Source organism: Chelonia mydas, chromosome 27, assembly GCF_015237465.2.
Source record: "Chelonia mydas isolate rCheMyd1 chromosome 27, rCheMyd1.pri.v2, whole genome shotgun sequence".
Taxonomy (NCBI): domain Eukaryota; kingdom Metazoa; phylum Chordata; order Testudines; family Cheloniidae; genus Chelonia; species Chelonia mydas.
The window spans coordinates 14,815,602-14,843,284 of record NC_057860.1 but is presented as its reverse complement, the minus strand read 5'-3'; the positions used below and the strand labels follow the sequence as shown (position 1 = coordinate 14,843,284).

Below are 27,683 nucleotides of genomic sequence, written 5' to 3'. Positions count from 1 at the left end.
AAAAAAAGAATGCAGACTAAAACCTTCACCAAAGTTTAGCAACAGCTGCCAGAATGCCATAATTCACTATTAACCAGCTGACCTTCCTCAACTTGGACTAGTGTATTGTTGGGGTGATGGAAATGGATCTGGGAGTCCACCATGGAAATGAATTGCAATTAGCTGCTAAGGCAGTGTCTGGTCCTTTCACTGAGTTCCCGCAGCACTAACAATTAGGCAGGTTAAATATCACTCAGAGAAAAAGTCTGCATAGCTGACTCCATCTTTAATCGGGTTTCCTACAATAGTTGTAAGGACTTGGAACTTCCCTGCTCTGTAACTTTAACAGTATGTTTTAGATGCAGATGCATGGCAGCCGGGTAACGGACGAGGTGCACCATTCACAGGGTGCTGCGTGGGGTTAATTCACTGGAGTCAGGGATGGGTAACAGGTTAGGAAAAACTGATGCTTGAGTGACCTGAGCCAAGTCCGAATTGTACAGTTCCTCTGGAACACTTGCAGGTTGAGATTCATTAGTTCTAGTGCTTCTCACACCCTCGGCCTGAAGCTGACAGCGTGGCTGCAGAGATAATCCTCTCCCCGGCAACAAATGCCAAGCCAAACCTTTAGCCTCCATGAGCTGACCTATGTCTCCTGTCTGACACATGCTGCTACCCATCCGTTCCAAGCAGCACCCAAGGAGTGCTCCTAACCCCGGTCACAGGGAACTTCCACACATCCCTCCCAACTGGAGCACACCAGCAACCTTCAGTGACTTCCTGGCCAACTGCACAGCCACCCCTGTCATTCTAATGGGTGGGAAAGGGAAGCTCTGAGTCCCACTCAGCCCTAGAGATCTGTTTGGAGGACTGTTTCCCCCGAGAAGGCAGCTCCACAAACACTCAGAAATGCAATGCCAATTTATAAATGTCAGGTCCATGGGGGTCAGCTGATCACAGACCCGTGTCACTAGATAAGCTCTGTCTCTCTCCAAGGGGTAGGAACTGGGGTTTCAAGGAAGTGAACGACACGCCTGGCTGTGTTTAATTCAAACAGCGATGCCACAAATTGTATTAATGAAAAGCAAATACAGAGATAAAGGAGATTTTTAAAACAAGCAGGCAAGTTACTAGCCAAAGGGAAACAAAAGCCGTAGCCTGCATTTCCAGTACAGCTGGGGCTGCAGCTTTTCATCTTGCAGCAAAGATCTGTTAAGGGGGAACTAAAGATGTGCAAGGACGAGGCCACTGCCACAAGTAATGTTTCAACAGGTCGTGAAACATTTGCCAAACCCACAGTCCAGGTTACTGATGGAGGAAGCTGTATTTTCTGAAAAAGTACAAAATAAATCTTCTCCAATGGGGTGTGACAGGCAGACCTCACATTCCTCTGATTTCCACCAGCAAGGCACATGTTAAATGACTCCTCTGTTCCACGAAGACTGAGCCACCCACCCACCCCATAGCATTCCAGATTGGTGACTCCTCATCCCCAGCTACAAACAGCCAACTAATTGGACACAACCCTCTTCCAGAGCTGCTCCTCAGAGAACAGCTGCACGTGGTCCTGTTGTTCTTTTGAGTTTTCATGTTAAAAAAGACAGCACTGGAAGTGCGAGGATTTCATGGTTAGACTACAAAGAAATGCTAAGAGAAGACTGTTTGGAGACCAAAAAAACTTATAACTAACTGTTCCACAGGGATAAGAGTAACCCAAGTGACAGTCTCAGCACAGTACTTGAGATCTCATTCTATCTTGCTAAATTGCTTTTCCCATCGGCAAACTTTTATGAGCAGATTTACTCTTACGGAGTTTACAGGTTTGAGGCACTTATGTTTAGGGGAAATATGACTTCACTCTTGAGTTATGCTTCTGTAGTTTCCCAGTAAATGCTCTGCAGTTGTTCTACACAACAAGTGTGTTCCATGTTGTTACGGTCATTTCTTGGCTCAAGAAGTCCCACTGTCTTCTGTCAGCTTGCCTCCCACTGGGATGGTGCCACCTTCCCTGTAGTGTTTCCATGAGCTTAATATTTTTAAAAATTGTGCTTAAAAATCTGGCATTGTGCAAAGCTTCTCCCTAACAGTGAACGTGCACTTTCAGCTACGATGTGGACCATATAAATCACACATGGCCTGACCCACTGATTGCAGGTAGCTTTGAATCAGGCCCCTGTATATGTACGGAGGCTATGACTCTTTAGCAGAATAGGTGTATATTTTAAAATACACCTGCTTCATTTATTTCAGTCCATACTTTCAGAATATTTTTCTTGTGAAAAATCAGTTTTTTAATTTTGAAGGAAAAAATTGTAATTTTTTTTTTCACATTTTTGCAAATATGTGATGGAATGTTGCAGCTCAGACAGGAGACTTAGATGGCCAGCTACTAATTCAAAGATGCAGTTAAACATCTGAAGAGTAGGAACATCGTATACAAGTTGATGCACTGTTCACTGTCTGATGAGAGATAACTCACTACAGTGGGGGCAAGATCAAAGTTCTTTTCACTGGACTTTGCTGTTACATACCGCCAATGACCGCTGTGTGAGGACAAGGAACTCCAGCTAGAAGCAATGGGCTCTAACATAACCAATGTGAAATTTTCTAGGCTGGATGCCAGGAAAAACAGAAACACCATCCAACAGCCATTTTCAGGAGTTGCAGACAACTGTAGTAGAGATCCCCTCCCTACATAAGATGGCTACGCTTTAGAATTCCTGTATGAATCATGACTTTGTGGTTTGAATTCTGAAGATCCCGGAGCATACTGGAAAGCTTCAATATGCACCTGGAAACTGTGCCATTAGGGGGTGCAAAAGGACTAAGTTTTCATCCCAAAAAGAAATCAGAGTAAGTCCAAAAAGCTGCAGTTGTCATTACCACCACATTTTATTTCTTACTGGAAAAATATACAAAAGACTCCACAGAGTTTTATTTCTTCTCCTGGTCTCAAAGTCGCTCTGGGTTTGGCTTTCCAGCCGCAGGACTGCCAAGGCACCCAGGACAGAAAAAATGGTGCTGTTTATTTTCAACGAGCGCCTAAAAGAGCCCTGCGCTCCTACTTTCAGACTGTAACTGGCACGTTTCACAAAAGAAAACGGACAGAACCACAAGTAGGTGAGCTCAGAGCAGGACCAAACACCTCACAAGCTACATTTGCTATTTTGCTTCATGCTTTCGGCCAACCATGAAAAACTCAGAACTGACTCAATAGATTACTGGAGGAGATGGGCAAGGAGGAGAAGAGAGTTACTCACAGGCTCTCCTGCCTAGTTCTATGTGTAGTTTGAGGGGACCCAAAAGCTAGCTAAATCAATGCCTTTTTTTGTATTGTCCCTTTGATCACACCAGAGAGATAGCCAGCCACACTGGAAGTCAAAGTGGAATAACTGCTCTTTAAAAACAGGGACTAGGAACTCACTCTGGGCCTGGGTGGAGAGAAAGTGATTATGCTCCACTGAATAATCTCACTTCTCTTCACTTACTGACTCCCTGAATACACACAATCTGAACTACCAGATGAGCGGGGCTAACCAAGAACGGTGGCCAGTGGGTCTTCTTTAGACACACAGAAGAGTAACATTAAGGCTTTGTCTACACTGCGCTTTCGTTGGTAATACTTTTGTCATTCAGGGGTGTGAAAAAACGCCCCCCTGGAAGAGAAGAGTTTTACTGACAAAAAGCGCCGGTGTGAACAGCGCTTTGTTGGTGGGAGAGCTCTCCCGCCGACAGAGATACTGTCTGTCATGGGGGTGGATGTATTTGGACGTCGGGAGTGGCTACACTGCGCACCTTTTAGCGGCACAGCTGTGTCGCTAAAAGGTGCATAGTGCAGACATAGCCTTTATTTGTTCTACGCAAGTTAAATGTAAGGAAGGGTGTGACGTGAAGAACAATGGACAAATCATTTGATATCTAAACAGAGGAAACACCAAAGAGAATCTGCTACACTGGCTGTATAAAACCTCGTCACTGGGTTGGACCAATGGCCTAGAGCTCAGAGAGCTCCTAACATTAGACTTTAAAAATGCAGTTTGAGTTCCAGGAAGAAAGTTCCAGATTCTGCCTTGAAAGCCACAAGGCAGGAAGAGAGTAGTCAACACACCGAATACAAGAATAAACTTTCTTAAGACAGCCAGACCCCAGTTTAAAAAGCTACTTCACTTTCCATAAAAAAGGTTGAAGAAGCAAATCTGAAGCTAAAGGTCTCTTCCAGTCAGGGCTGACTGTGACCCACTAGTGTAGTTTGCTGCTGGGAGTAAGGTGAATATCTACGATAACCAACAAGCTCCCTGAAAGAGAGAAACTCCTCCAGGCTCTTCGGCTGCAACCCTCCGCATTTGTTAACTGCTACACAGGGATCAGTAACAGCCTTCTTCATTCCACCCACCCTCACTGGCTGCTGTCTAAGCAGGGCTTTCTTTCACTTTAAGCTGAACTGAGAGGCACATAATGAGTTACTCAAAGAATCAGGGTTTCACCGTGACCTCTGCCCAGACCACTGGTTTAATCTCTCATATCACAAAACACAGCTGTCCTTTCTGGAAACAAGTCTACTTCTCTTGCAGAATACAGACAGTTCTCTTGACCCCAGCACAAGATCTGGATCACCAGATCTCGATAACTATCACCCCAGGCTGAGGTGTAACTGCTATTGTTCTGTTCTGCTCCATTTTCCTGAGAAAGAATGGACTAACTAGATAACCGCAGTTCCATGTGCGGCCAGCAATCAGTCAATCACTATGTAACATCATTAAGGAGACAAGAGGAACAAATGCCATAATCAGGCAACACAGCAAAACAGAGAAACTGCTGAAGGGCCCAAACTTTCCATACCCCCAAAGCAGGCTCCTAGAAAGGTTTAGCTGGTTTCAGTGGAACTTTGTTGTGCATAGAACAGTTATGCCAGCTACTCTGAACGCACGCCTAGTGACTTACCTGTAGAGGATGGGAATGAGGAATATTACTGGGACCACCAAAGCAGAAAATAAAGTCCCTAACCTTCATGAGGTTTTAAAATCCTCTTGCTGCCAGCCATAGGACAAGCACCTAGTTTAGTTACACTCAGTGCACCGTCCGAGCAGCACCAGGCAATGCCGGTTTCAGCACGTGATTACCAACTCTCTGAATTTTATAACTGAAGCCTAAACTTTGCTTGGGGTGGGGTGGGACGGGACAGGACAGCAAGCACATACAGCTTTCTAGGAGACAGCATTCAGAGTGGTGGTGAATTATCTTGCTTATAATAGCTTTAAAACCTCTACATTCCAGTAAACTTACCAGTGCAAGCGGAGTGCATGAAGGAAAGCTGACAGGCCCTCCATGATCAGAAGGATTGCCACAGTCAAGGTAGCGAAAGCAGCAAATATGAAGAACAAAACAAAACCTCCAGCCAAACTTCTCACACTGAGGCCGATGTGAATCACCATGGTCCAGAGCACCTCGGAAAGCTCTGCAGGAAGAAGAGCAGGAAGAATACTGCTTATTTCAGGGTGGTTGTGGTTTATTTCACTGAGAGTGGGCTTTAGGTAACCTTCCGAAATAGCCCGTTCCCACCCTGCTGGGACTGTTTCTAGCACTGCAGGAGCTGGAAGGATGGTTCCGCTTGGGCTGCTTGTGAAGAACAAGAAGTGCTTGCAGCCGGGTAACTCAGGACCTGAAGTCCAATTCCTGGCACAGGCTTCAAGGCCAGAGCTGCCACTTACTCAGTGCTTTAAATTCCATCCTCTTCTCCTGAGCCCAGGATGCTCTTCATAAACACAGCCTGCATAAGCAGACCCTGGGCAGCAACCACTCCTGCCTCTTACTCCAGACACAGTCACCCACACCAGAATGGAGCAACACTGCAGCTGCCGCACTACATGAGAGCGGCAAAGAACTTACCAAAAAAAAAAAAAAACCAAAAAATCCTTGGCCAAGTTTAATGGGTAAGCTGAACAATTCTAGTCTACGAAAACTAACACATGAAACTGATTCTTCACACACAGACCATAACACAGGTTGGCCAAAGCACAGCCCATGAGCCAAAGGTGGCTGCACAGCGATCTGCAATGGATTCCACTCATCCAGCGTGCAATACTCCATCCTGGTCTGTGTAGTCTAAAGAGATTGCAACTCTGCGTTAATGGCGAAGGCAGCTGCAAGCTGCTCCATGTTATGCAGATTCCTTTGGGCTCCTGACAAGTTACTACTGCAGCTCCCACCGCTGAGCTAAACTTGGGTGCCATTGTCACAAGCTACCACCAGTCTATACACACTCTTTATGACACATTGAGGGTCAATGACAAGCAAAGGCTAAAATCCTGATTACCCCAGTCAATACTCCCTGCCAACCCTGAGCCCAGCACAGCCTGACCCTACCACACTGACCAAACGCACTCCTGTACACTCACCCTCCATACGAGTGTAATGGTCTTTGTACAAAATATGCCTTGTGAGGGATCATTTGAAAAACTTCTATCATGATGAAACATACACAGCAATATTACAGATAAAGTCATGAAGATGAGCTGAAATGACTGAAATATGTTTACCAGACAAATCTGGGGAAGGGGTAAAACTGGTTTCTCAAAGACAAAATACAAGGTGACGCCTCTCGCCAGGTGTCAAAGTTGATTAGACATCACCAGGCAAGTGGCCTTGCTTTGGCAGTAAAGTGGGGCAGGAACCAATCAATTTTCATTGTAACAAATGACATGAGACTCCATGCCTCCATCCTTGCAGCTGGAAAGAACTAGGGACTTTGTGAAAGATCCTGACTTGAAAATTTGCAGGGAACGTGGTAAGGGTTTTACCTTGAACCAAGTCTAGTTTGTCAAGTCTTAGCTACTAGGAAGCAGAGTAACAGCTGTGTTAGTCTGTATTCGCAAAAAGAAAAAGGAGTAGTTGTGGCACCTTAAAGACTAACCAATTTATTTGAGCATAAGCTTTCGTGAGCTACAGCTCACTTCATCGGATGCATACTGTGGAAAGCACAGATCTTTTTATAAGATCTTCTGTGCTTTCCACAGTATGCATCCGATGAAGTGAGCTGTAGCTCACGAAAGCTTAAGCTCAAATAAATTGGTTAGTCTCTAAGGTGCCACAAGTACTCCTTTTTCTTTCTACTAGGAAGCGTTATCTTTCTTTCTCTATTTCTGACTTTAGCACCTAATACTTGTACTCACTTAAACCATCTCTTTGTAGTTACATAAACTTGTTTTTATTCTTTAATCAAAATGAATTCAGTGTTGTGTTTAAATAGACTGTTTGGTAACTCCGATCAGAGCAGCAGACTGTTGTACACTGACCCCTGACAGGGGCAATGGACCTCCAATATCTGAGATCTCCAGAAGGCTGGGCAATGCAGAACACATTTTGGGGAAAATCTGGGACTGAGAGGGTGGGGAGATCACCCTACAGGTAGTAACCAAGGCTGCCGGAAGCCAGAGAGTAGCTGGTGTTTGCTGACAGGCTGCTGGGGTCAGAGTGGCTGGACCAGGACTGCAGCTATACACAGACACTCAGGGTGTGACCTGCATGCTGTCTGGCTGTTTGTGAGTAGACCACACCGGGGGCTACATCAGCAAGTCACTGCGAGGCACCTAACGTTGCAAGGCATGTGGTGACAACCCCTCACTGGTCTGGGACTGCACCCCAGAATACATGACACACACACCAGGGTAGTTTCTCTCTGTGGCACATACACACATGCCTAGGCCACCTCCCCAGGACCTTTTTGTCCAGGTTGATCTTGAGATGCTGATCAAACCTCCAGCTTTGGGAAAGATACTTACGTGCATGAGCCAGGCTGAGAGCCCAAAGCCGCAGGTAGGACGCTGTGTTGGAAATGCACCCCAGACAATACTCAATGGTATGGATGGCCTGATGTACCACCGTATCCCCAAAATCAAACTGCAGAAAGAACAACAGAGCAAAGAGAAATTGAGACCATCTGCAAAGTAGTTGCAATGAGCAAGGGTTGGCAGATTAGGGAAGCGGCACCACTGTCTGGGGCTATTACAAGGGCACCGTGTTTGTAGTTTGGGCTCTTACTGATCATTTCTTCTACTGGCCCTTTGGACATAGACCATTTAGGAAGACTATACCAAATATAATTTCACAATTGCAGTGAAAGTTGACACTTTTTGCTAAATCTGAGAAACTAATCAGAAATAATCATTCAACACTGTAATTTGTAGGCTTAAAAAACGTCTACTTTCACATGACAGGCAATGAAAACAGTTATGATTGGACCCAGGATTTTACCAGGAAAAGACTGTTCAGTAAGAAGCGATTCCGTATGAACACACGGGTAAGGGGTATCTATTTCTACAAAAGAGGAGAGGGATTACAAGTACAGTTTTCCCTCTCCACAGGAATGAGATAAATGTATGAAAAAAAATCAGAAAAAGCCCGAGACAATACTGCATCTTCTGCACTGCTGTGGGAACAATGGAAGCAATCTCTCTGTGAAAGAAGAAATAATGCACAAAAAGTTATTTTGAAAATCTCATCTCTGCTTCACTTTTCCATCTGCAGAGTCTCTATGCCTTCCAAACATTTGGGCAATCAGTTCAAAATGATTTCAGAATAAATGTAGGAAAGTTTGCCACATTGCAGCTTGGAAAAGAGAGTCCGATGTTTCTGCATCTTGGAGTTAATCCATGCTCTGTGAACTTCTCCAAAGCACGTTATTAAAGGGGATGCAGAATTTTATGACACTGAGTGATCGGTGTTCCGAAAGGAGTATAGAATGCTATTTTTATTCTTGTTCCCCCCTTAAATAGCCAAAGCAATAAACATTTCAAACAACTATGTCAAACTAGCTGTTGAGAGCCCAGATCTCTCTTCACAGGAACATAAACTGCAAGAATTCCTCAGTAAAACCTGCTCTGTTTACCAGTCCTCTGTTCAGCACACACAGCAAGTCAGCGTAAAACAAACTGAATCCGACAAATATTTAAACAAGAAGGACAGCGCTTGGCAGAGTTAGTGAATAACTGCCAGGGAGACGACCACTCCTGTGCTTCAACCCAAAGACGCTCATGGGACGGCTTTAGCAGAGTTCTTGTAGCCTGATGGGTTATTTTTCACTCTGCTTAATTTAAAAAAAAAAAGAAGAAGTGTTTATGGGCCTGCATAGCATTCAAACGCAGCCAGACTGATCTGCATTACACCTATTTCACCAGCTCTAGGGCTCATCCCTAAGGGCAACAGCTCTCCTAAAAGATTCATGTTCAGGAAAATTTACAGAAGCAAAAAAGTGTCTCATGGCAATGTTTCCGCAATTCCATGGCCTCTATGCACGCTGACCGTGGTTTCAGAATTATGCATTCCAAGTTCACCATCACACAGCTGTTCCAGTTCTGAGGTGCTACCCTCATGTGGCACTACATTAAAAGCAGCAACTTGATAAAGGGGAGATTTGAGAGTACACCATGGTGGTATGTTTAAAATGTCACCACACTTTGGTCTCGGAGACTTCGCTCCACTCAACACATTAAAAATTCACCTCAGTGATGCACCTGAGATGGATAGGACAATATTCTGCTTCTAGTTACATGTGTGAACTGCACTGACATTACTGGGGTTACACACGGGGAACTAGAAGCTGAAATCTGACCCTCTAGGTCAACTCTTGAAACAAGCCCAAAAGTGCTAGAGTCGGGGGAGGTTACCCACTGAGGCTTCTCTGCTGTATCGTTTGGCTGAACTGAACATCCTTCTTCTTGAGGATTGAGAAGACCTCTACAGTTATTTCACCATCAGACCAACTTTTATCATTGTATCAACACAGTTCCCAGAGCCGCAAACACTACAGGGCTAAATAAAAATGTAACGATCTAAAGGCCTTCTGGGAACTGGAATGGAATAGGAATTTGTATTTTTCTTAGCTGTGTGGAGACAATGGAGCTACACTAGCGCATGCTATCATCATTTGTTGCCATGAAGACCATGAGGAAAATCGCCTCGATTGTGAAGCAACCTATATCTTTATCAGTGTACGGATCAGCTTTCTTGTTTCACTTAAAGGTAAAACAAGGACAAACAAAGCACCTGGTACACCAACAGCACAGACCCGCGAACAGAACAACTGCTCTTAAGGTTAACATACGGCCTCCAGAGATATGATCTGTTACCTTGGCACTGCTAGAGTCTAGAGAGAGACCCACCCGAAGAGAATAACTTACACCACCAACTCTAGGACCCCAGGAGGTAGGAAAAACATGATGAATAATGGTCTTTTGGTAGGAAGAAGAGCAGAGAGGCTGGTTAGATTTCACAGTCTGTTCCAAAATGGTATTTTATACTTCTCCAACTCTCAGAGAATCTAACTATTTGTGTCTGAATATGAGCAATTCTCACCAATAAACGCCCCCTTTTAAAGAGAAAAATATTGATTCTCTGGTCATCAGCTAGTCCAATTTTGTATGTTCCAATATTTGGCTGCATTTGTTTCGGGCAACATTCAGTCAATAGAATACCTAGCTCTGGATGACAGCTAGGGAAAAAAAAAAAAAATCTATAAAGTAGTTTGCAAAAAACCCCAGACGTTCCCAGAGACTGTTGTATCTGTTTTGCAAAGTGTTAACAAAGACAGAGTCTTGCTTCTCCAGCAACTCTATATTATAAACATTTAGAAGCCCCTTGTAGATCTTTTGATCGACAGCTGTGCAGGTCAACTGAGAAGCATTTGCAATCTAAAAATCAAGGGAGATAAGAAAGCAAAGCACAATTTAAAGAGATGAAGCAATTCAAACAAAGGTTTTTTAAACGGAGAGGATATTGTATGGAGTATTAGAAATGGCTCATGACACGTAAATAGCTACAGCTAATGGGAAAACAAGTCACATGGCACGGAAAAAAGGAAATCATGTGTTAATTCAGCAGGTGATTTCCATCAATGGGAAATGGTGCAGATACAGATGAATGCAAAGCCGGCTGTCATCTTACCGCCTCATCCTCTGCAGGCTTGTAAACATAAATTTACATTTAGTGCAGAGTCCCACAGTCATAACATTAGTCACGAACACAAGGTTAATAAATCCCTTATTAACAGGGCACATTTAAGTGGTAGCACTTAGCACACATTGTGCAGGCAGCGTAACGCAGAGGAACAGCAGTCCACTACCTGTCCAAACAGGCAGCAGAATGTCCCCAAGCTGATCAATACTATCACTTTCTCTTTTTCTCCCCAGGTGTGGTAGGAAAGGCAGGGCAGTTCGGAAAACATGTTAAAGTGAATTTGAAACAAGAGTTGAGTACTCAAGTACTACGGCACAGGCTTATAATGCCAGACAGATAAATAGAGTAACTCAAATAACAAAACACACAATTACCATCTCAACTGGAGAGTAAACTGGGTAAAATGTGTCTGTGGCAACTGCCTAGATTTTACTGTTCAGCCTAAGGGGGGTGGGGGGGAGCTTGCCTGTCAGGTGCCCATTCTTTGGGATAAGAATTCAGAAAAGGCCACATATGTTCCTTGACCTGTGCAGAGAACTTTCACTGATGTTAATAGTCATGAGGATGAGTGGAAGGCAGCATGAGGAAGCAGGAAATTAGAACGGATCTTAATTTCTGCTGTTCCCGCTCCACTGGCAAGGTTGGTACCGAGTTAGGATCCTCGTAACTAGTAAATATATTAAGCAGGAAATAACCCTTTTCACTGCCAACTTTACAGTGGGGAAGTGAAGGACGATCAGCAGCTCACCTCATCGCCGTCTTCAGAATGGGTGGAAAGCTGGTCATGCTGAATGATCTCTGCATCCTCCTCAGTTGGTCCATTGCCCACCCGGATCCCACCGAAGTTGTGAGTTCCCTAAAACGTGCACAAAGAGAAAGAGCCAAGTGTTGCTGCGGTTTAGTGCGACATTTGCGGAGGGGGTCAGAGACTGCATTTCGGACACCTCCAGAAAGAAGCAGCAGCTCAAAGAAAACCACACACTAAATGTTCAGAGTCAAGGCACAATCGTGTTTCACAAATGGAGTACACTGCTCTTCCTGACTGAGTGGAAAACACGTGCGTATAACTGCTGGGTCTGAAAAACAGTGAAACCAATTTTGAATTCATTTTTGATGTTATAAAGCTTTACACAAAATAATTTCACCTTTGACCAAGAGCCACGTTCTCTCAAAGTGACACACAGGCTGAAATTGATGGGTTTTGTGCAATGATTTGTTAAAAGTTTCCAAGAGTTTTCGGAACTCCTGGAATCTTTGACAGAAAGGCAAGTACTGGTGTATATTAAATACACCACTTACCGGCAAACAGCAAAGCAGCATTATCCCACATGCTAACAACAAATATATATGCTTGCTCTGCACCAGTCTGTACCAGGCATGCCCACACCACACATTGGCAGGGATGGGGTTGGGGTGGGAACCAGACCTTCTCTTACATGGAAGTTCTGAATTCTGCAAATGATTCCTTTTATAGGCATTTGTTTAGACATTCAGTACTTAAGACACAACTGTCCTTTGGTTCCTCCTCAAATATTAAAGGTCATACTTGGACTCTGTTCTAACTTCACTTGGTCTTAACTGATCAAATGAGTAAAGTTAGGGTTGCTTCATTTTGCAAGTAAAGTGTAATCATTGTTCAGTTACATTAAACCTGCTACAGGCTTCATACTCCAAGTAAACAGCTAACACCATCAATAATGACATATCGAACCTGTCAAGCAGTGAATGGGCTCTTACAATAGAGCTTTCATGCATTGTAAGTGAAATTTAGAAAGACAATGAAAATCTAATTTGCACTTAACCTTATTTTCAGGATTCTAAACTGCCAGCAACCAACCTTTGCACACTGTAGGCAGATTTCTCTTATTTTCATTCAAGAACACTCAATAACATGGAGTAAAATACTTATTGGCTATCTGAGACTCTACTTTATATGCTCAGAACTTTAAAACCTGACAGACCTAAAGGGTGCAAATCTAAAATGCAGTGAATATATGGTGTGACCTACAACATTAGCATCTGCCCTTAGATAATGATGCATTTAGCAGTTAGAGGTGTGCATATAGTAAAGGTGATTTTGGAAAATTCCCATAGAACAGATAACAGGAAAAGTCAGTTGAACAGGACTTATTTAGCTGCCTCTCTCTATAATACCTAGGTGTCAGAAGCATTTCAGTGTTACCCCAAAAATATTTGTTTGTGTCATGGAATGTAAACATGGCTTTTAAATTCAAAACTTTAAAACATTATAATTTAAGGATTAATATGAAAAACAAAGAAGATCAAACTTAGTGTCCGCCATCTCTGCTTTCATAGTTCATCAGGATTCTGGTGATACAGAGCAATAGTCTAACATGCTTGCTTTTCTCACATTAATGCACTGATTATTAGAATAATGCATTTATAAACAACAGGCTGGTTTTCAAAGCCTTGTTTTTGTCTTGATATAATTTATTGTTAGGCCAGGCGTCAAACTTGGAACGGATTTATTTAATGCTTGTCAGATTAGCTCCAAATACACTCCAGACATCTTACTTTAATAAAAACATAACACAGAAAAAAGTGACATACATTAAGATAGTAAGAAGTATACTTCTAGGTAAGAGCGATAAGGCTAGTGTTTGGATTCTGTTTTTGAAACTGGTGTCAAAGTGGACCAAAACTGGGAGTGTTCGGTGGTGTTCTGCTAGTCACATTCTAGTCACTGGAGATTTGTGGTCATGAGTTATTTTATCAAACACATGATTAGCATACAGCTTTTTCTCATGCACTTGGCTAATGTATATTCTCTTTGGGCTGGTGTCAATTGCTTTAGCTCAACTCATATCAGTAGAGCCATGACATTTTCCATCACATGGGGATCTGGCCCTCCGCTGTGCGTTGGATAGGATTGTGTTAGAAGAGGTGTGTAAACAGCCTCATTCACAGCTGGCCTTTTTACACGCTTAATACATTTGATGGATCACACACGCGCACACACACACAAAAATGCAATTTGCCAGATGTTTCTTAACACTCCTGAAAGCTTTTTGTAAGGCTATTAAAGATTTGTTATGGAAATGTTTAATATCTAAATACTAAAGCTGATTTTCAGTTGGTCACTTAGTAATAAGACTGAGTGCAAAATCCAATTCAGATAATTTATTTGCATGATTTAGTCTCTTTGGAGAAAGAGGCCACATTTCATGAGTGTGACAACAATTTGAAATATGTCCTTCTGGTGAAGCAAGCCATGAAGGCTGCTTCACTCACTAGCTGGCAGTGGACTCTGGACATGGATGGTAGTTCATAGATTTACACACAGCTCTGTTTGGACACAGCCATTTCACTGTAACATCGGGTTCTGCAAGTCCCCATAAAGAAGCAGGCAAAAAATCCATTAACTGTTGAGGTGAAGCCACAGGGTTAGTGTTGCTGAGAGGACCACACATACATATGACTTTTTGGAATATGGAATGTAAACAGAAAGGTTTCAAATAAAAGAGGTCAAATCTAGTTTATAAAAACAAATACGCGAGAACGTAAAACAAGGGGGTTTTATCTTGGAGGTCTGAAGACCAGGCATTCTTGTGGGCTAGGATCTCCCCAGCACTTTTCAGCATTACAGGGTCACTTTTAGTTATTCTCCTTTATTTGTGTGCATGGCTATTTAGGAATGCTTCACAATTATATTGTGGCTACTGGAATTTATCTTGCCGAGACAGAGACTGCTTCACCACAGGGGGATCTTATTACCCACTTAGGAAGTGCAGATCTGTATATATAATATTCCAGAGGTTATGGAGTGTAATTCCAACGCCTCGTCTTTATCTCCGTCACGTGATTTTAAAGCCGCTCACTGTTGCAGCCGCTGCTGCCCCAGTGCCTGCTCGTTCTGGACTGTGCTGCCTTGGCCCTCCAGGGGTTGCCCTTCCTGATCGGGAATGGAAGAAAGAAGGGGAAAGAGGAAGAAAAAAAAAAAAAAAGAGAAAGGGAGACGAATGGAGGGGACATGGGAGGATGGAAGATGGTCAGAGAAGGGAGAGGGAGTGTCTTTAACTGAACTGTGCTTTGACAGACTGTAACATCCTAACCGTTGTCTGCCATACATGCAAGGAGAATTTTCAAGTAGCCTCAGTGCATGTATGGCAGTGCATTATATATATATATTTAGGTACAATTGCATAGCCACAAAAGACAAAGATACCCTAAGAGATAAGCTCCCATATTCACAAGCAAAGATTAGTCTCATTTTTAGATCCAAACTCCTTTAATCAGGTTGATGATATTACTGTCGACCAATTCACTATTAATTACATCTCTGCTTCTGCGCTTTGGCCACCAAGGAAAGGCACAGAAACAAATCCAATAATCGATAGCTTCTGTGCTCTTACACGGTCTGACAGTACCCTGCAGGGTCCTGCACTTAGGACGGAAGAATCCAATGCACCGCTACAGACTAGGGACCGAATGGCTAGGCAGCAGTTCTGCGGAAAAGGACCTAGGGGTGACAGTGGACGACAAGCTGGATATGAGTCAGCAGTGTGCCCTTGTTGCCAAAAAGGCCAATGGCATTTTGGGATGTATAAGTAGGGGCATAGCGAGCAGATCGAGGGACGTGATCGTTCCCCTCTATTCGACATTGGTGAGGCCTCATCTGGAGTACTGTGTCCAGTTTTGGGCCCCACACTACAAGAAGGATGTGGAAAAATTGGAGAGAGTCCAGCGAAGGGCAACAAAAATGATTAGGGGTCTAGAACACATGACTTATGAGGAGAGGCTGAGGGAGCTGGGATTGTTTAGTCTACAGAAGAGAAGAATGAGGGGGGATTTGATAGCTGCTTTCAACTACCTGAAAGGGGGTTCCAAAGAGGATGGCTCTAGACTGTTCTCAATGGTAGCAGATGACAGAACGAGGAGTAATGGTCTCAAGTTGCAATGGGGGAGGTTTAGATTGGATATTAGGAAAAACTTTTTCACTAAGAGGGTGGTGAAACACTGGAATGCGTTACCTAGGGAGGTGGTGGAATCTCCTTCCTTAGAGGTTTTTAAGGTCAGGCTTGACAAAGCCCTGGCTGGGATGATTTAACTGGGACTTGGTCCTGCTTCGAGCAGGGGGTTGGACTAGATGACCTTCTGAGGTCCCTTCCAACCCTGATATTCTATGATTCTACCCAAGCAGGATGTATTTATTTTACAATGGTATCTACACGTTTTCTAATGCAGAATCAGAGCTAGATCCAGATCTCAGACGCAAGCAGGCATCACCTCGTGTCCAGTAAAACCCACTTGTCTTTCTGTGTGCACTCACACAAAGGGGTTTCAGAGGTCATGTCCCAGTGTGAACCGATGTATCCAAGATCAAGATAGAGCCTTTTGAACTACTAATAGTTGTAATCAGAAATACCAAAAACAGTCACCCACCAAATGCTTTCTCCTTAAATACTGATGGCGAAGGACCAAGGGTTTAACAACCAGCATCCATGGCACACACAGCAGCGCAACCACCACCAGGAAGCACTGAAGCCCTAGCTGTGGAAAAAACAGAGACACGGTACGAGGTGATGCAGTGCATGTTCCATTCCTGCTAAGGTGCTTCACAGAACAGGTCTCATGCACATTGAAACTTTCAGCTGTGAATAACCCCCACATACAAGTGTTTCCCTGATATGACAGGATCTGAAGGAACTGTGTAACTATAACTTCCCAAACCAGCAGACTGAACTGTTCTTATTGTTTGTCTAAAGCTGCATCACCTCAGGCTGTGTTCGCATCAGATTGTACACCCTAAGCAAGGGGAGATGTGATCACTCGAGTTAGAGACCTCTAAGGGAAACCTAAGTGGATTTGCAGGAAGAGGCCGTTTGGCAGGTGGCACTCTCTCCTGAGTCTGTCCTGGACAAGTGTCTTAGAACAGAGTTAGATGGCACTATGCTACTAAAGTGGACATAAAAAAGGAAGTCCTAACCACTTCTGGTTCCTTAAGAACCCATAGTACTTTGTGACAAATAGGATAGGGTATTTGGTGTCTTGATCATGCCCAAGATCTGATAGTTACTTTCAGGAAGACCTGGACTCCTCCTGGAGAGGTTACTCTTTGCTTCCCTTCTTGAGAACATTGTGTAATGTTTTGGTTCAAAACTGTTTTTGTGGCGATTGTTTTCACTCCCAGGGTAGGAACACAAAGAGCCTCTCTAACACCTCAGGATGCTTCAGGATAAAGTGTGCTACCCTAAATCACGAGGTTCTTGTTTCGTGTTTTATTTCCTCTGCCATATTTAAGCTCTTTGGAGTGAAAGCCTCTCTCATATATTACAAACCATCATTCACCCTGTACCACTGTAGCGAGACCACATACCTGTCCTTTATAAAGCATCTTGTTACTGGGATCGGCATAGGAGAAAAGAAACATGTTGATAAAATGGATTAGAAGGCTTGGCGCATCCTTTGAAGTGTGAGCATCATAGGCCGACCACTTGTAGAAAATGAGGATAACAAGGTAGCCAAACAATGACGACATGAAAATCATTTCAGGAATAAACCCAAGATAGATGTTCAGTGGTTTCTTGAAATATCTGCAGAGAAAGAATCATTAGAGAGTTTGACATATATGTTAGAGCATCACCACATCTGACTGGAGTTAGATAAACTTAATGCAGGCTAAGACAGTGAAATTAACTTTTAATGGATAATACAAGAGGAAGAGTCTTTTAAAACAAAGGAATTGTGAGTTTCTGCATTTCTAACCATCTGTAGAGCTAATTTTTGAGAAGAAATATTTGATAGGCAAATATAGTCTCACAGGATGAGAAACCACCATAATGAAATGTTTCCTGACTAATGAAATAACTCATGTTGAATTCTCTCCATCTTAAAAGCTGCTGCAAGATCCAGGGTGTTAGAGGCATACAGAGTTAGATGCGAAAACCGACAGGCATGGCTACACAGGAAACTTCAAAGCGCGGTCGTGAGAACGCTCCCGCGGCAGCGCTTTGAAGTGTGAGTGTGGTCGCGCGCGAGTGCTGGGAGAGCGCTCTCCCAGCGCTCCTGGAAATCCATCTCCACGAGGAGATTAGCTCCCAGCGCTGGGAGCCTGTCTACACTAGCGCTTTAAAGCACTCAGACTTGCTGCGCTCAGGGGGGTGATTTTTCACACCCCTGAGCCAGAAAGTTGGAGCGCTATAAAATGTAAGTGTGGACAAGCCCTAAGAATCTAATCTCATCCTGATAAATCTGATACAGACATTCTGCACTAGTATAAGTGTGTCCTGGTAAAAATGGAACACAGAGCACTCACATGTGGTTGAGAAGGCTCAGTGTGACACCAAAAAGCATGTGGATGATGCCAAGAATCACAGACATCTTCATCTTAAAGGAGTTAAGGAAGTTCAGCTTGTTGCTGGCAATATTCCAAATCTGTCACAAACAACATGGATTCAATCCGAATTAAAGAGCAAAAGGAAGACAGATGAACCAAAGAAGCATTTACCTATGTTACACTGCACAGCACAAGATAGCTAACCAGGAACAGAAAGTAGGCACAGACAAACACTATAAATTTTACAAACACATTTTAAAATAAAACATTCAATCATCTCTTGTTTCTTCACTTACCAGCCAACCTCAAATTCAGGGATTGTGGTTTCCCTTGTAACAGCTGATTTTAACAGTACCTAAGCAGAGCAAGGTCTGAGCCTTGCTCACTTTCAAGGTGGCCAGCTGTGGCAGGAGAAAAACTGAGAACTCCCATCTGTAATGTTGCCTGAGAAAGAATCTTGCAGCTCCCTTTTTGAATAAAGGGTCTTCTGGCCCTTAACACCAGCATACCCCTCTAATGTCAAACACAGGATAAGTTCAAAAGCAAATCAACTCTTCAAGGCAGTTTTCTGAATCTAGGTAGCTTATAAAGAGATAAGTCAAATGGTGTTACCCAGAAATACACATTTCCAAGGCATGTGGGTGGCTTTTAACAGAAGAAGATATAACAAGTTTACTAGGAAATGTATGACAGGCTCTCAAGCCTAATGCCAAACCTAAGTCCAGTGCTGTGGGACACTGCAGCTCTAAATAGCTAGGTAAAGGGGGTCGACAAAAGAGATCTTCAGAACTCCTACTGGTCACCATTTCAGTACCCAGAAGCCATTACACTAATAGGTGACATATCAGAGATAAGTAATGGAACCCACTTCACCATCCATCTCCGTGTTTTCCTCAACAGTTACTGCCCCACGTTTGCTAAGAGAACACATACACCTTTAGCTTGTTTAACCATGCACCAGAAAGTTAGTTACATAAGCCAGAAAAGTGTCTAAGGCCACGTGTATCGGAAGGGACAACACTTACTGGGTCGATGCCAAATGGATATGGTCCACCAAAGACCCCTGCAACGGCAGGGTCCAACTGCAGGACAGGGGTGTTCTGAAGCAACTCTTCTCTGTTTGGTTACATATAGATATAAAGCTTTACAAACTGTAAAAATTGTACTCAACAAAAAATATGAGAACACAGAACAGCTTCCTCCTGATCCGTGAAGGGGAAGCGCATCTCAGTACAATGAACGGGCGCGTTAGTTATCCTTGTCCCACTTGGGAACCTGCCTAACGAACCAACGTTTCAGCCTCCATGTGCAGTTCAATGCCCATGTGAGACTCAGGGGAGGACCTTCCTGCATGAATCTGAATAACCAGGCTCTTTGGCAAGGCAGCTAAATAACTATTTTGGGCGGAAGGGGATCACCGGTGAAGTGCACATACAGGAGGAAGGGAGGAAAACTACAGACAATTAGCTTCTTTCCATGCATTTTAATAGTGCGTCTAAGGCTCTGTTGGGGGAGCTAGACCAGGAAGACCCAACTGACACCCAGTTTATCCAAAGGCATTTGCACTTAAACATCTGCCGCACTTTGTATTTCTTTACATCGCATGTGGCTTCGCCCCCCCAGGAAACGTTTCCTAAAGAAACAACACTGCTGAGGTTCCTGCCCTGCATACATTCCTATGCAATTACAAACTCTGAAAAACAGATTCAGGAACTCAGCCCTGTAGTTTTACTTCTCAAGCACCTAATTACTTACGTCCAGTTGCCTCTGAAGAACATCGGCCGCACGCTCCATGATGAGCCGAACATATTAAGTGCTTTGGAGAAGCAGTCATTGTAGATAAGGCCGGTGTACATGGAGAACACTCCCATTAGCAGAATGATGTACCGACCACTAAAAATGGTGTTGAACATCTGTTTAATAAAAAAGGCAGTGAGGACAAGCACACACAAAAACAGAGGCTGAAAACACCCAATTCTAGGGCCCAGGCTGCCAGTCCTGGACTAAAGCCACTGAGCCTTTATCATTCGATGGCAAGAATTAAGGATGTAGGGTTTACAACCGCAAAGAGGACGCAAACTGAGCCTGGAGAACAGATGGCCAGCCTACCAGAGTGGATTAGGTGGGACTGTCTCACTTTCCAGCTCAGGGGACGTACAGAAAATATCACATTTGATGAAATTTTCTTAAAATTTCAGTGTGACCAGGTGCCGGGGAGATAGTCAGAGCCTGGACAGGTGCTGTAACAGCTTCCCCCATGCTCTGCAACGTGTTTCAGTCCTGAGTTATATCTGTTCATCAATCCAAGACCTTAGCAAGCACAACCAATTTAACCAAGCTGCAGGGAGGTTTAGGACGGTGGGCCGTGAGCGAGAAGACGTTTGATTGCAGCTTAGTCTCTGGTTTACAACAACCTATCACGGGAACTGGCACCCCCCGCGGTGAAAACCTCACAGATTAACCATCAAACCACCGTCTGTCTGAATCATTGTTTCAGACACAAACTGCAAACCAAAGGAATCCCCACAATTCTGAGAAAGGACATTACTCATCATCTTGTGGTCTATGGACTTTTGTTTGCTCTTAGTTTGTTCACGTTCTCGACAAACTGTACGTGAAAACAATAGTTGTACTATCGGCAGTTGGGGGGGGGGAGAAATCAATTTAGAGTTCTTTGCTTTAATACAAAACTGAGCTTGACCTAGCACGTTACCTCATTGTCATTCTTCTGTGACAGAATGCGACTTTCCCGAACCACCATCCACACGGCAATTAACGTCATCAGGGTTCCATGACCAAAGTCTCCAAACATCACAGCAAACAGGAATGGGAAAGTGATAATCGTGTACGGAGCTAGAAGGGAGGGGAAAACCGATCAGACCTCTCTCTGTTTGGCGCTCTACTTCCACTTATTCTATTAGCAATACAATTCATATATTCATTCCCATCTTCCAAACAGGATCAACCTCCACTGGAGAAACTGGAAAAAACTACATCACCATCATGAGACTTATAAAAGCAGCTCTGTTCATGTGTGGAAATAAGCTTCCAGCAACATTTAACTAAATTGAAAAGGAAAGACATTTATATCCCCTCTGATGTTGGCAACTGCTAGCCAATCTCTCATCCTCCTCAAATCTCAGTCAGCATGGGCACAGATCCGCTTCTTCTCTCCCAACACATCCATGATTTTTCACCTTAATAATCTTCCCTGTGGAATCAGTGGATACACTGACGGTGTAGCAAGTAGTAAGACTTAAGACAGGCACTAGAAAACCCGTCTGGAACAGCTGTGTACTGATCCCTAGCCTGGGCTACGCAAGAGAGAGACTGGACTGTGTGTAACCTCAATCATCTTTGCCTTCCTCTCAATGGTAAGAAACGCTTTTCTCTACTCTCTGGTCCAACTGCTTCCCAGATGACCTGACTGCAAGGCCTCATTTTGAAGCCTTTTACTTCTTTAAACCTGATGCATTAACAAGTGTAGTCAGTTGCTAGAAAAACTAGGTGTGCTACTTCTAGGAGATCATGGAAACAGATCGAAATTGCCACCTTCACACAAGCCTGCAGCAGCTTAATGGGATGCAGTTGCTCAAGTGCACAGAAGCTACAAGGTACTAAAGCTTTCAATCTAAAACACAAAATATGACTACAGGACATAAGAAATTAAGTCATTCACACCTTTAATTTATAAATTACGACAGATTACTTTTTTGGAATACCTTTAACTATCAGGAATGCAAATTTAAAATTATTAAACTTTAATTTTTTTTAAGTGCTCCAACGAGCCCTATCAGCCAGTGCAAAAGGCCAAGCACCTATTTATACTCTATCATGTCTCTGATGATAAGAGCAGGTTAGACAAACACCTGTCAGGGATGGTCTAGACAATGATCAGTCCTGCCATGAGTGCAGGGGGGCTGGACTAGATGACCTCTTGAGGTCCCTTCCAGTCCTACGATTCTATGACCTATTTCTACCTACTGTTATATTCTGATCTGCTAAATCCACACCTGCCTTGAGTCTGCATTTTGTGGCCTAGTACTCTCGTAAAGTGACCTGCTGTGACGAAGCGGGACTGTTCTTAATGTTTCCTCTGAATATTGTGGGGGTGCCTCAGTTTCCCCTAGGCAGTTCTTAAGTATCTAGGTGGTGGGATAAGGGTGTACGATCATTGCAGAGCCCTAGAGGGCAGGTGTGTGCAGGGGGGTCTGGACACAGAGAATGGCCAACACCCTGCTTCCTGGCAACTGATGGCCTGGACCCTTCCCCCCCTGCAAGGTGAGAGCTAAAGGGTTGGAGAACAAAGGAATCAGGTGCCCTCCTGGCCCAGGAAAGGGACAAAGCCCAGAGGAGGGGGGGCTGGAGAGAGTTTCAGTTTGGGGCTGGCTGGGGATGTGGAGTGAAGTGCAGATGTGGTTGTCTGGCTCACTGCCCCCCAAAATGGACCCAGCTGAGGAGTCCTGTTCTCTGCACCCACAAGCTCTGGTTTAGACCATGTTCCTATCGTCTAATGAACCTCTGTTTTACTGGCTGGCTGAGAGTCATGTCTGACTACAAAGTTGGGGGGCAGGACCCTCTGGCTTGCCCAGGACCCCGCCTGGCAAGCGCACGGAGGGGGAGAAAGGATGCTGAATGCTCCGAGGTCAGACCCAGGAAGGTGGAAGCTGTGTGTCCTGAAGACCGTCTGCTCACAGAAAGGAGACTTCCCCAGAGTCCTGACTGGCTTCATAGGGCGCAGTTCCTGAGCATCGCCTGGGGACTCCGTGACAACTGGTGGCAACGGTGGGATGTACTGCACCCCGTGGATGGCACTTCCTGCAGTAAGTGACTGGGGAACAGTAAAACGAAGGGGGATTGACGGGGACCAGGCATGCTGAAAGCTCAGAGAGGAGCGGTTTCGGGGGACGGTTAACCCCTGGGAGTGTGTGACCAGCAAGAAGGACTGTGCAGTAATGGGGTCCCCCTGGGGACTGCGGTGAGCAGTCTCAGGGGCGGAGGAGCCTGCGGCTTGGCCCTGGGAGAGAGAAGGACTTTCGCAGTAACAGGGTTCCCCTGGGGATTGCAGCGAGAGGTCCCAGGGGTGGAGGAGTCTGCAGCTCGACCCTGACAAAGAGGTGGAGACCTCGAGAAGGACTGGCACACTAGGGGTTCTCCCTGGAAACCGTGGGGAGCTGAGAGCACACAGGCCTGTGAGTCCACAACAACTTGGGAACAGCGTAGTGATGGCCTATCACCATCTCCTTAAGAAGGACATTGTAACCCTGTGCAGAAAGAGAGGGTTGTGCATTGGGAAGTTCACCAAAGCACAGTTCATCGTGTGGCTGGAGGAGGACGACCGCTCTAAGGAACAGATTCCAGACCCAAATGGGGCTATAGCAGGATCTGGGAGCAGCTGGACTAATAGCCAGGCATCGCCAAGACTCCTGTCCCCGACCAGACGGGGGTCTTCACGATCGGGTTCCCCATCCGGGGATCGGAGACAGACGGGATTGGAGCTGAGTCCAAGAGGACTGTGAGAGACAGCGAGAGCCTGAGAAAGAGCTGCAGAAGCAGCAGCAGCATGAACTGGCGGTGGTGGAGCGGAGAGGCCTAGGGGACCTCCCCGGGGTGAGTGGGGATAGACCGCGGAGTGCCAGTTCGGCAGGGAACCTCGAGACTAAATTGCTGCCCCTGGTTAAGGACGGGGGGGATGTGGATGCCCACCTCACTGCCTTTGAGCAGTCTGGTGATTTGAACGAGGGGGATCCTGCGGTGTCTGGCCAGCTTGTTGGGGAGTCAAGGTTGTTGAGAAAGGAATGTCTCCATGCTAGTTCTGTAAGTGAACAGTACGTGGCCCAGGTCAAGATGGGGGCTCTTACCCAAGAGAGCCCAAATTGCAGCCCTCCAGACTGGAGCGCTGGGAGAAGACCCGATCCCAGTTTGACCCCTGGGGGTTTTGGGGTGGCAAAGGGGCACGGGCTGCATAAACCTTCCCACACGCGGCATGCGAGTGCATTCGACCACCCCGACCTAAGGGAGGGCATGAAACTGGAAGGGCCTGGTGTAACTCCCACCAAGGAACGGGAGAGATGCTGGGGCATCCATGGGAACGTTGGTGACTTCGAACTTCCCCAGGTCACTGGCTAAAGTGACCCCACTCAGTTTGGTCTCGAAGGGGAGAGAGATGTGACAAAGCGGGACTGTTCTTAATGTTTCCTCTGAATATTGTGGGGGTGCCTCAGTTTCCCCTAGGCAGTTCTTAAGTATCCAGGTGGTGGGATAAGGGTGCATGATCATTGCAGAGCTCTAGAGGGCAGGTGTGTGCAGGGGGGTCTGGACACAGAGAATAGCCAACACCCTGTTTCCTGGCAACTGATGACCTGGGCCCTTCCCCCCTGCAAGGTGAGAGCTAAAGGGTTGGAGAACAAAGGAATCCGGTGCCCTCCTGGCCCGGGAAAGGGACAAAGCCCGGGGGGGGGCTGGAGAGAGTTTCAGTTTGGAGCTGGCTGGGGACATGGAGTGAAGGGCAGACGTGGTTGTCTGGCTCACTGCCCCCCCCAAAATGGATCCAACTGAAGGGTCCTGTTCTCTGCACCTACAAGCTCTGTTTTAGACCATGTTCCTGTCGTCTAATAAACCTTCTGTTTTACTGGATGGCTGAGAGTCACGTCTGACTGTGAAGTTGGGGGGCAGGACCCTCTGGCTTCCCCAGGAGCCCGCCTGGGCCGACTGGCTGTAGGAAGCGCACGGAAGGGCAGAGGATGCTGAATGCTCCGAGGTCAGACCCAGGAAGGTGGAAGCTGTGTGAGTTGATTGCCCTGCAGACAGCCTGCTCCCAGAGAGGAGACTTCCCCAGAGTCCTGCCTGGCTTCGTAGGGAGCAGTTCCAGAGCATCGCCCGGGGACTCCGTGACACCTGCCTGCATAAAGCAGACTACCATCGTGACAATTTAGCCTGAAATCAAAGCTTTCTGATAAGACTGATCTCTCAGAGCGCTTCTGCATTTGCCACTCAAGGAAATGCATTTTACAGGTGATAGGGAGTCGTCCTTGCTTTGAAATCTACCTATCTTGGTTTAGTGCCCAGAAAATAGCTCTTTGCCGGCAAGAGTTTATCATTAAGACACTTTTGAGCGTAACGGGGGAGATTCTGCATCTCCCAGAACACGCACTCAGTCAGTACACACTGATTTTGCAGCACTGGTTTGTCATCAAGATGACATCATCAGAAGACTCTGTGAAAGTTTCGGAAAGATCACACTCCTCCTACCCAGCACCACTTGCAACATGCTGCGAAGGGAAAGTGGTGTGTTGTGCAGCGTAACCATCAAAACTTGAAAAGGAAAAGCGAAACATTCCTACTATTCACTCTTCCTACAAAAAACACAGTCAGTGCGGAAGTGTCAGCTAAGATCAGCTGGCCTGTATGCAGAGCTTTGGGAAACTGTAAACAAAGTGAAGCAAGCAGTAAGTACTGGGGGGAATTTCAGCACGAGAAAGAATTTTACATTACATGGGGGTTATTACAACTGATCTAGGTAAGTCTAAACCAAACAGCTGGGTGTAACATTCTTGCTCAACAAGACTCTCTCGATCTCTACTAAAACATGAACAAAACGTAATGCAGGGTGTATGCTAATAAGTCAAAGAGTCAGATATAATTTCGTGAGCAATGAAATGCAGGCCCAGCTTTCCTCTTCAGTCCCTTTGGGCTAAGATCCTGATTTCCCATGCAAAGTACCTGTCACCTGCAAGCAACGCGCCAAGGAATTAATGTACAGATGACTGGGCCTCTGCATTTTCAAAAATAGCCAGCAATAATGTTTGTTTTACAATTCACGGTAACACAGGATACACTCGCTCAGATAACTGGGTCAATCCTGTGCAATGGCTTTGAATATCAGGAGAGAGACCAGGCCACCCAGTCACTAGATCAGAGGGATGAACAGGTAGATTGCGTGTTTACCTGGATTTATCTCCCGATAAGTTCCAATGCCATATGCGTCTACTATATTCTGAAAGCCAGAAGTGAACTTGTTGGTTTTGTTGTAAGTTGGCGGGGTCTGATTGGTTTGCATCCTATTCAGGATGGATGGAACGGTGGATCCGCTGTGCTCCTGTTTTAAAAACAAGCAGACAAACTGAGGTTAGAGACTCCTCCTTCCCAAGGCAAGCGAAGTACAGAGGGGCAGGTTTGCCTCTCATTGGCATCAGGAAAGCTGCAGGGAACTTGCATGTTTGTGGTCCACTTGCACAATGCAGGAACACACTGCAGCCCTAGGATAAAAGTTCCCCCTGCCTTTGTGAGCCCCCTGTGTGCCCCCACTCCAATATTCTCCCCCATTCTGATTTCTCCTGTCTGGGACATAAGTTACAGGTGTTAACATTTAGGAACTGCACTGGGAGGATGGGCAGGGCTGAGGTGGGGGCATATGCAGGAATCTATTAATGACACCCATCAATTAGTTCTTTGATCTGTAGCCAATTACAGAGGTGGCTGCAGCTGCTGGCTCTGCTAACCAGATGCCAGGGACTCTGTGTGTTCCCCATTTCCCCCTTCTGGTTTTCCAATTTTCCCCAAAACCAATAAGGTTCTCTCCACTGATGCCTAGAACATTGCCTGAAATTTTGGAATTGATTGGATGGACAGTCAAAAGTTATTGCATAGCAGAGCAAGAGAAATGCTGTAAGAATGGAGCTTGGCCAGACAGGTCTGTAGGAGAGTAAGTGTGCTACTATGCCTGACACGCCACTCATCATGTCTCATCAGCTGGGAGTCGAGCACACGGGTCCCAGTTTTCACCACTCAGACATGGCAACTACACAACATCTGACTTGCTTAAGAGGCAGATCTGACGGACGAGCCATTATTTGAGGCTCAGTGCCTGCTGCTAAGAAGCATAAAAGCATCACTTCAAAACTGTGTCTAGCTGAGATAACAATGGAAAAGCATGTCTATATTGGAAAATGATTTTGCGCAGAGGGTGTGTTCCTGTTTTATCATGAATCGAGGCAAGTACTCTAGTCATATGAGCACAGAGAATACAGGAATCTAGATTAAAGATCTTGTTTACTTTTATGGTTGAAGGACTTCAGATCAAGGAAAGACGGTGTGAGTATGGGGGAAGGATTCAGACCAAGGGGAGCCAATCATTCAGGGCCTGATCCTCAAGGAGTTCAGAACCCAAAAGCGTGTTACGGTTTTGCAGGAGGGAGACCTATAGGTTAGCAAGCAGTTCAGCAACTTATGGGGAAGGTGGGTTTCATAAAAATCTGACGAAAGGAATCGTATTTCACAGGTGGACTTTGTATCTCCAAGGAGGGACGTGCCTACTGTGCCAGCTGCCAAGTTCCCTCCAAGCATTTCTGGAGGGCAGTTGGTAGGTAGGCTCCTTATTGGCTGGGCTTGCCAACTTGCAGAGCTCTAGTCACCTCTGTCCAATGAGCAGCGTCAACCAGAGCTGCAAGCAGATCAG

General features: G+C 45.2%; 1 protein-coding gene across 15 annotated transcripts in view; it reads right to left on the bottom strand.

The window, feature by feature from the left end:
* Positions 1-27,683, bottom strand: part of ATP6V0A1 (ATPase H+ transporting V0 subunit a1) — a 68,458-nt gene that overhangs the window by 6,669 nt on the left and 34,106 nt on the right. For 8 of the 15 annotated variants that reach the window (XM_043536586.1, XM_043536585.1, XM_037886605.2 and 5 more), the window contains 11 exons: positions 26,174-26,324; positions 20,940-21,079; positions 19,982-20,139; positions 19,252-19,342; positions 18,206-18,324; positions 17,267-17,483; positions 16,333-16,440; positions 11,678-11,785; positions 10,918-10,935; positions 7,758-7,875; positions 5,263-5,434 (listed from right to left, as the gene is read on the bottom strand). In XM_043536586.1, coding sequence (XP_043392521.1) covers positions 5,263-5,434; positions 7,758-7,875; positions 10,918-10,935; positions 11,678-11,785; positions 16,333-16,440; positions 17,267-17,483; positions 18,206-18,324; positions 19,252-19,342; positions 19,982-20,139; positions 20,940-21,079; positions 26,174-26,324 — 1,400 coding nt within the window. The remainder of the gene's footprint in view (positions 1-5,262; positions 5,435-7,757; positions 7,876-10,917; positions 10,936-11,677; positions 11,786-16,332; positions 16,441-17,266; positions 17,484-18,205; positions 18,325-19,251; positions 19,343-19,981; positions 20,140-20,939; positions 21,080-26,173; positions 26,325-27,683) is intronic. The other 7 variants (XM_043536587.1, XM_043536588.1, XM_043536589.1 and 4 more) reach the window with 1 other exon arrangement.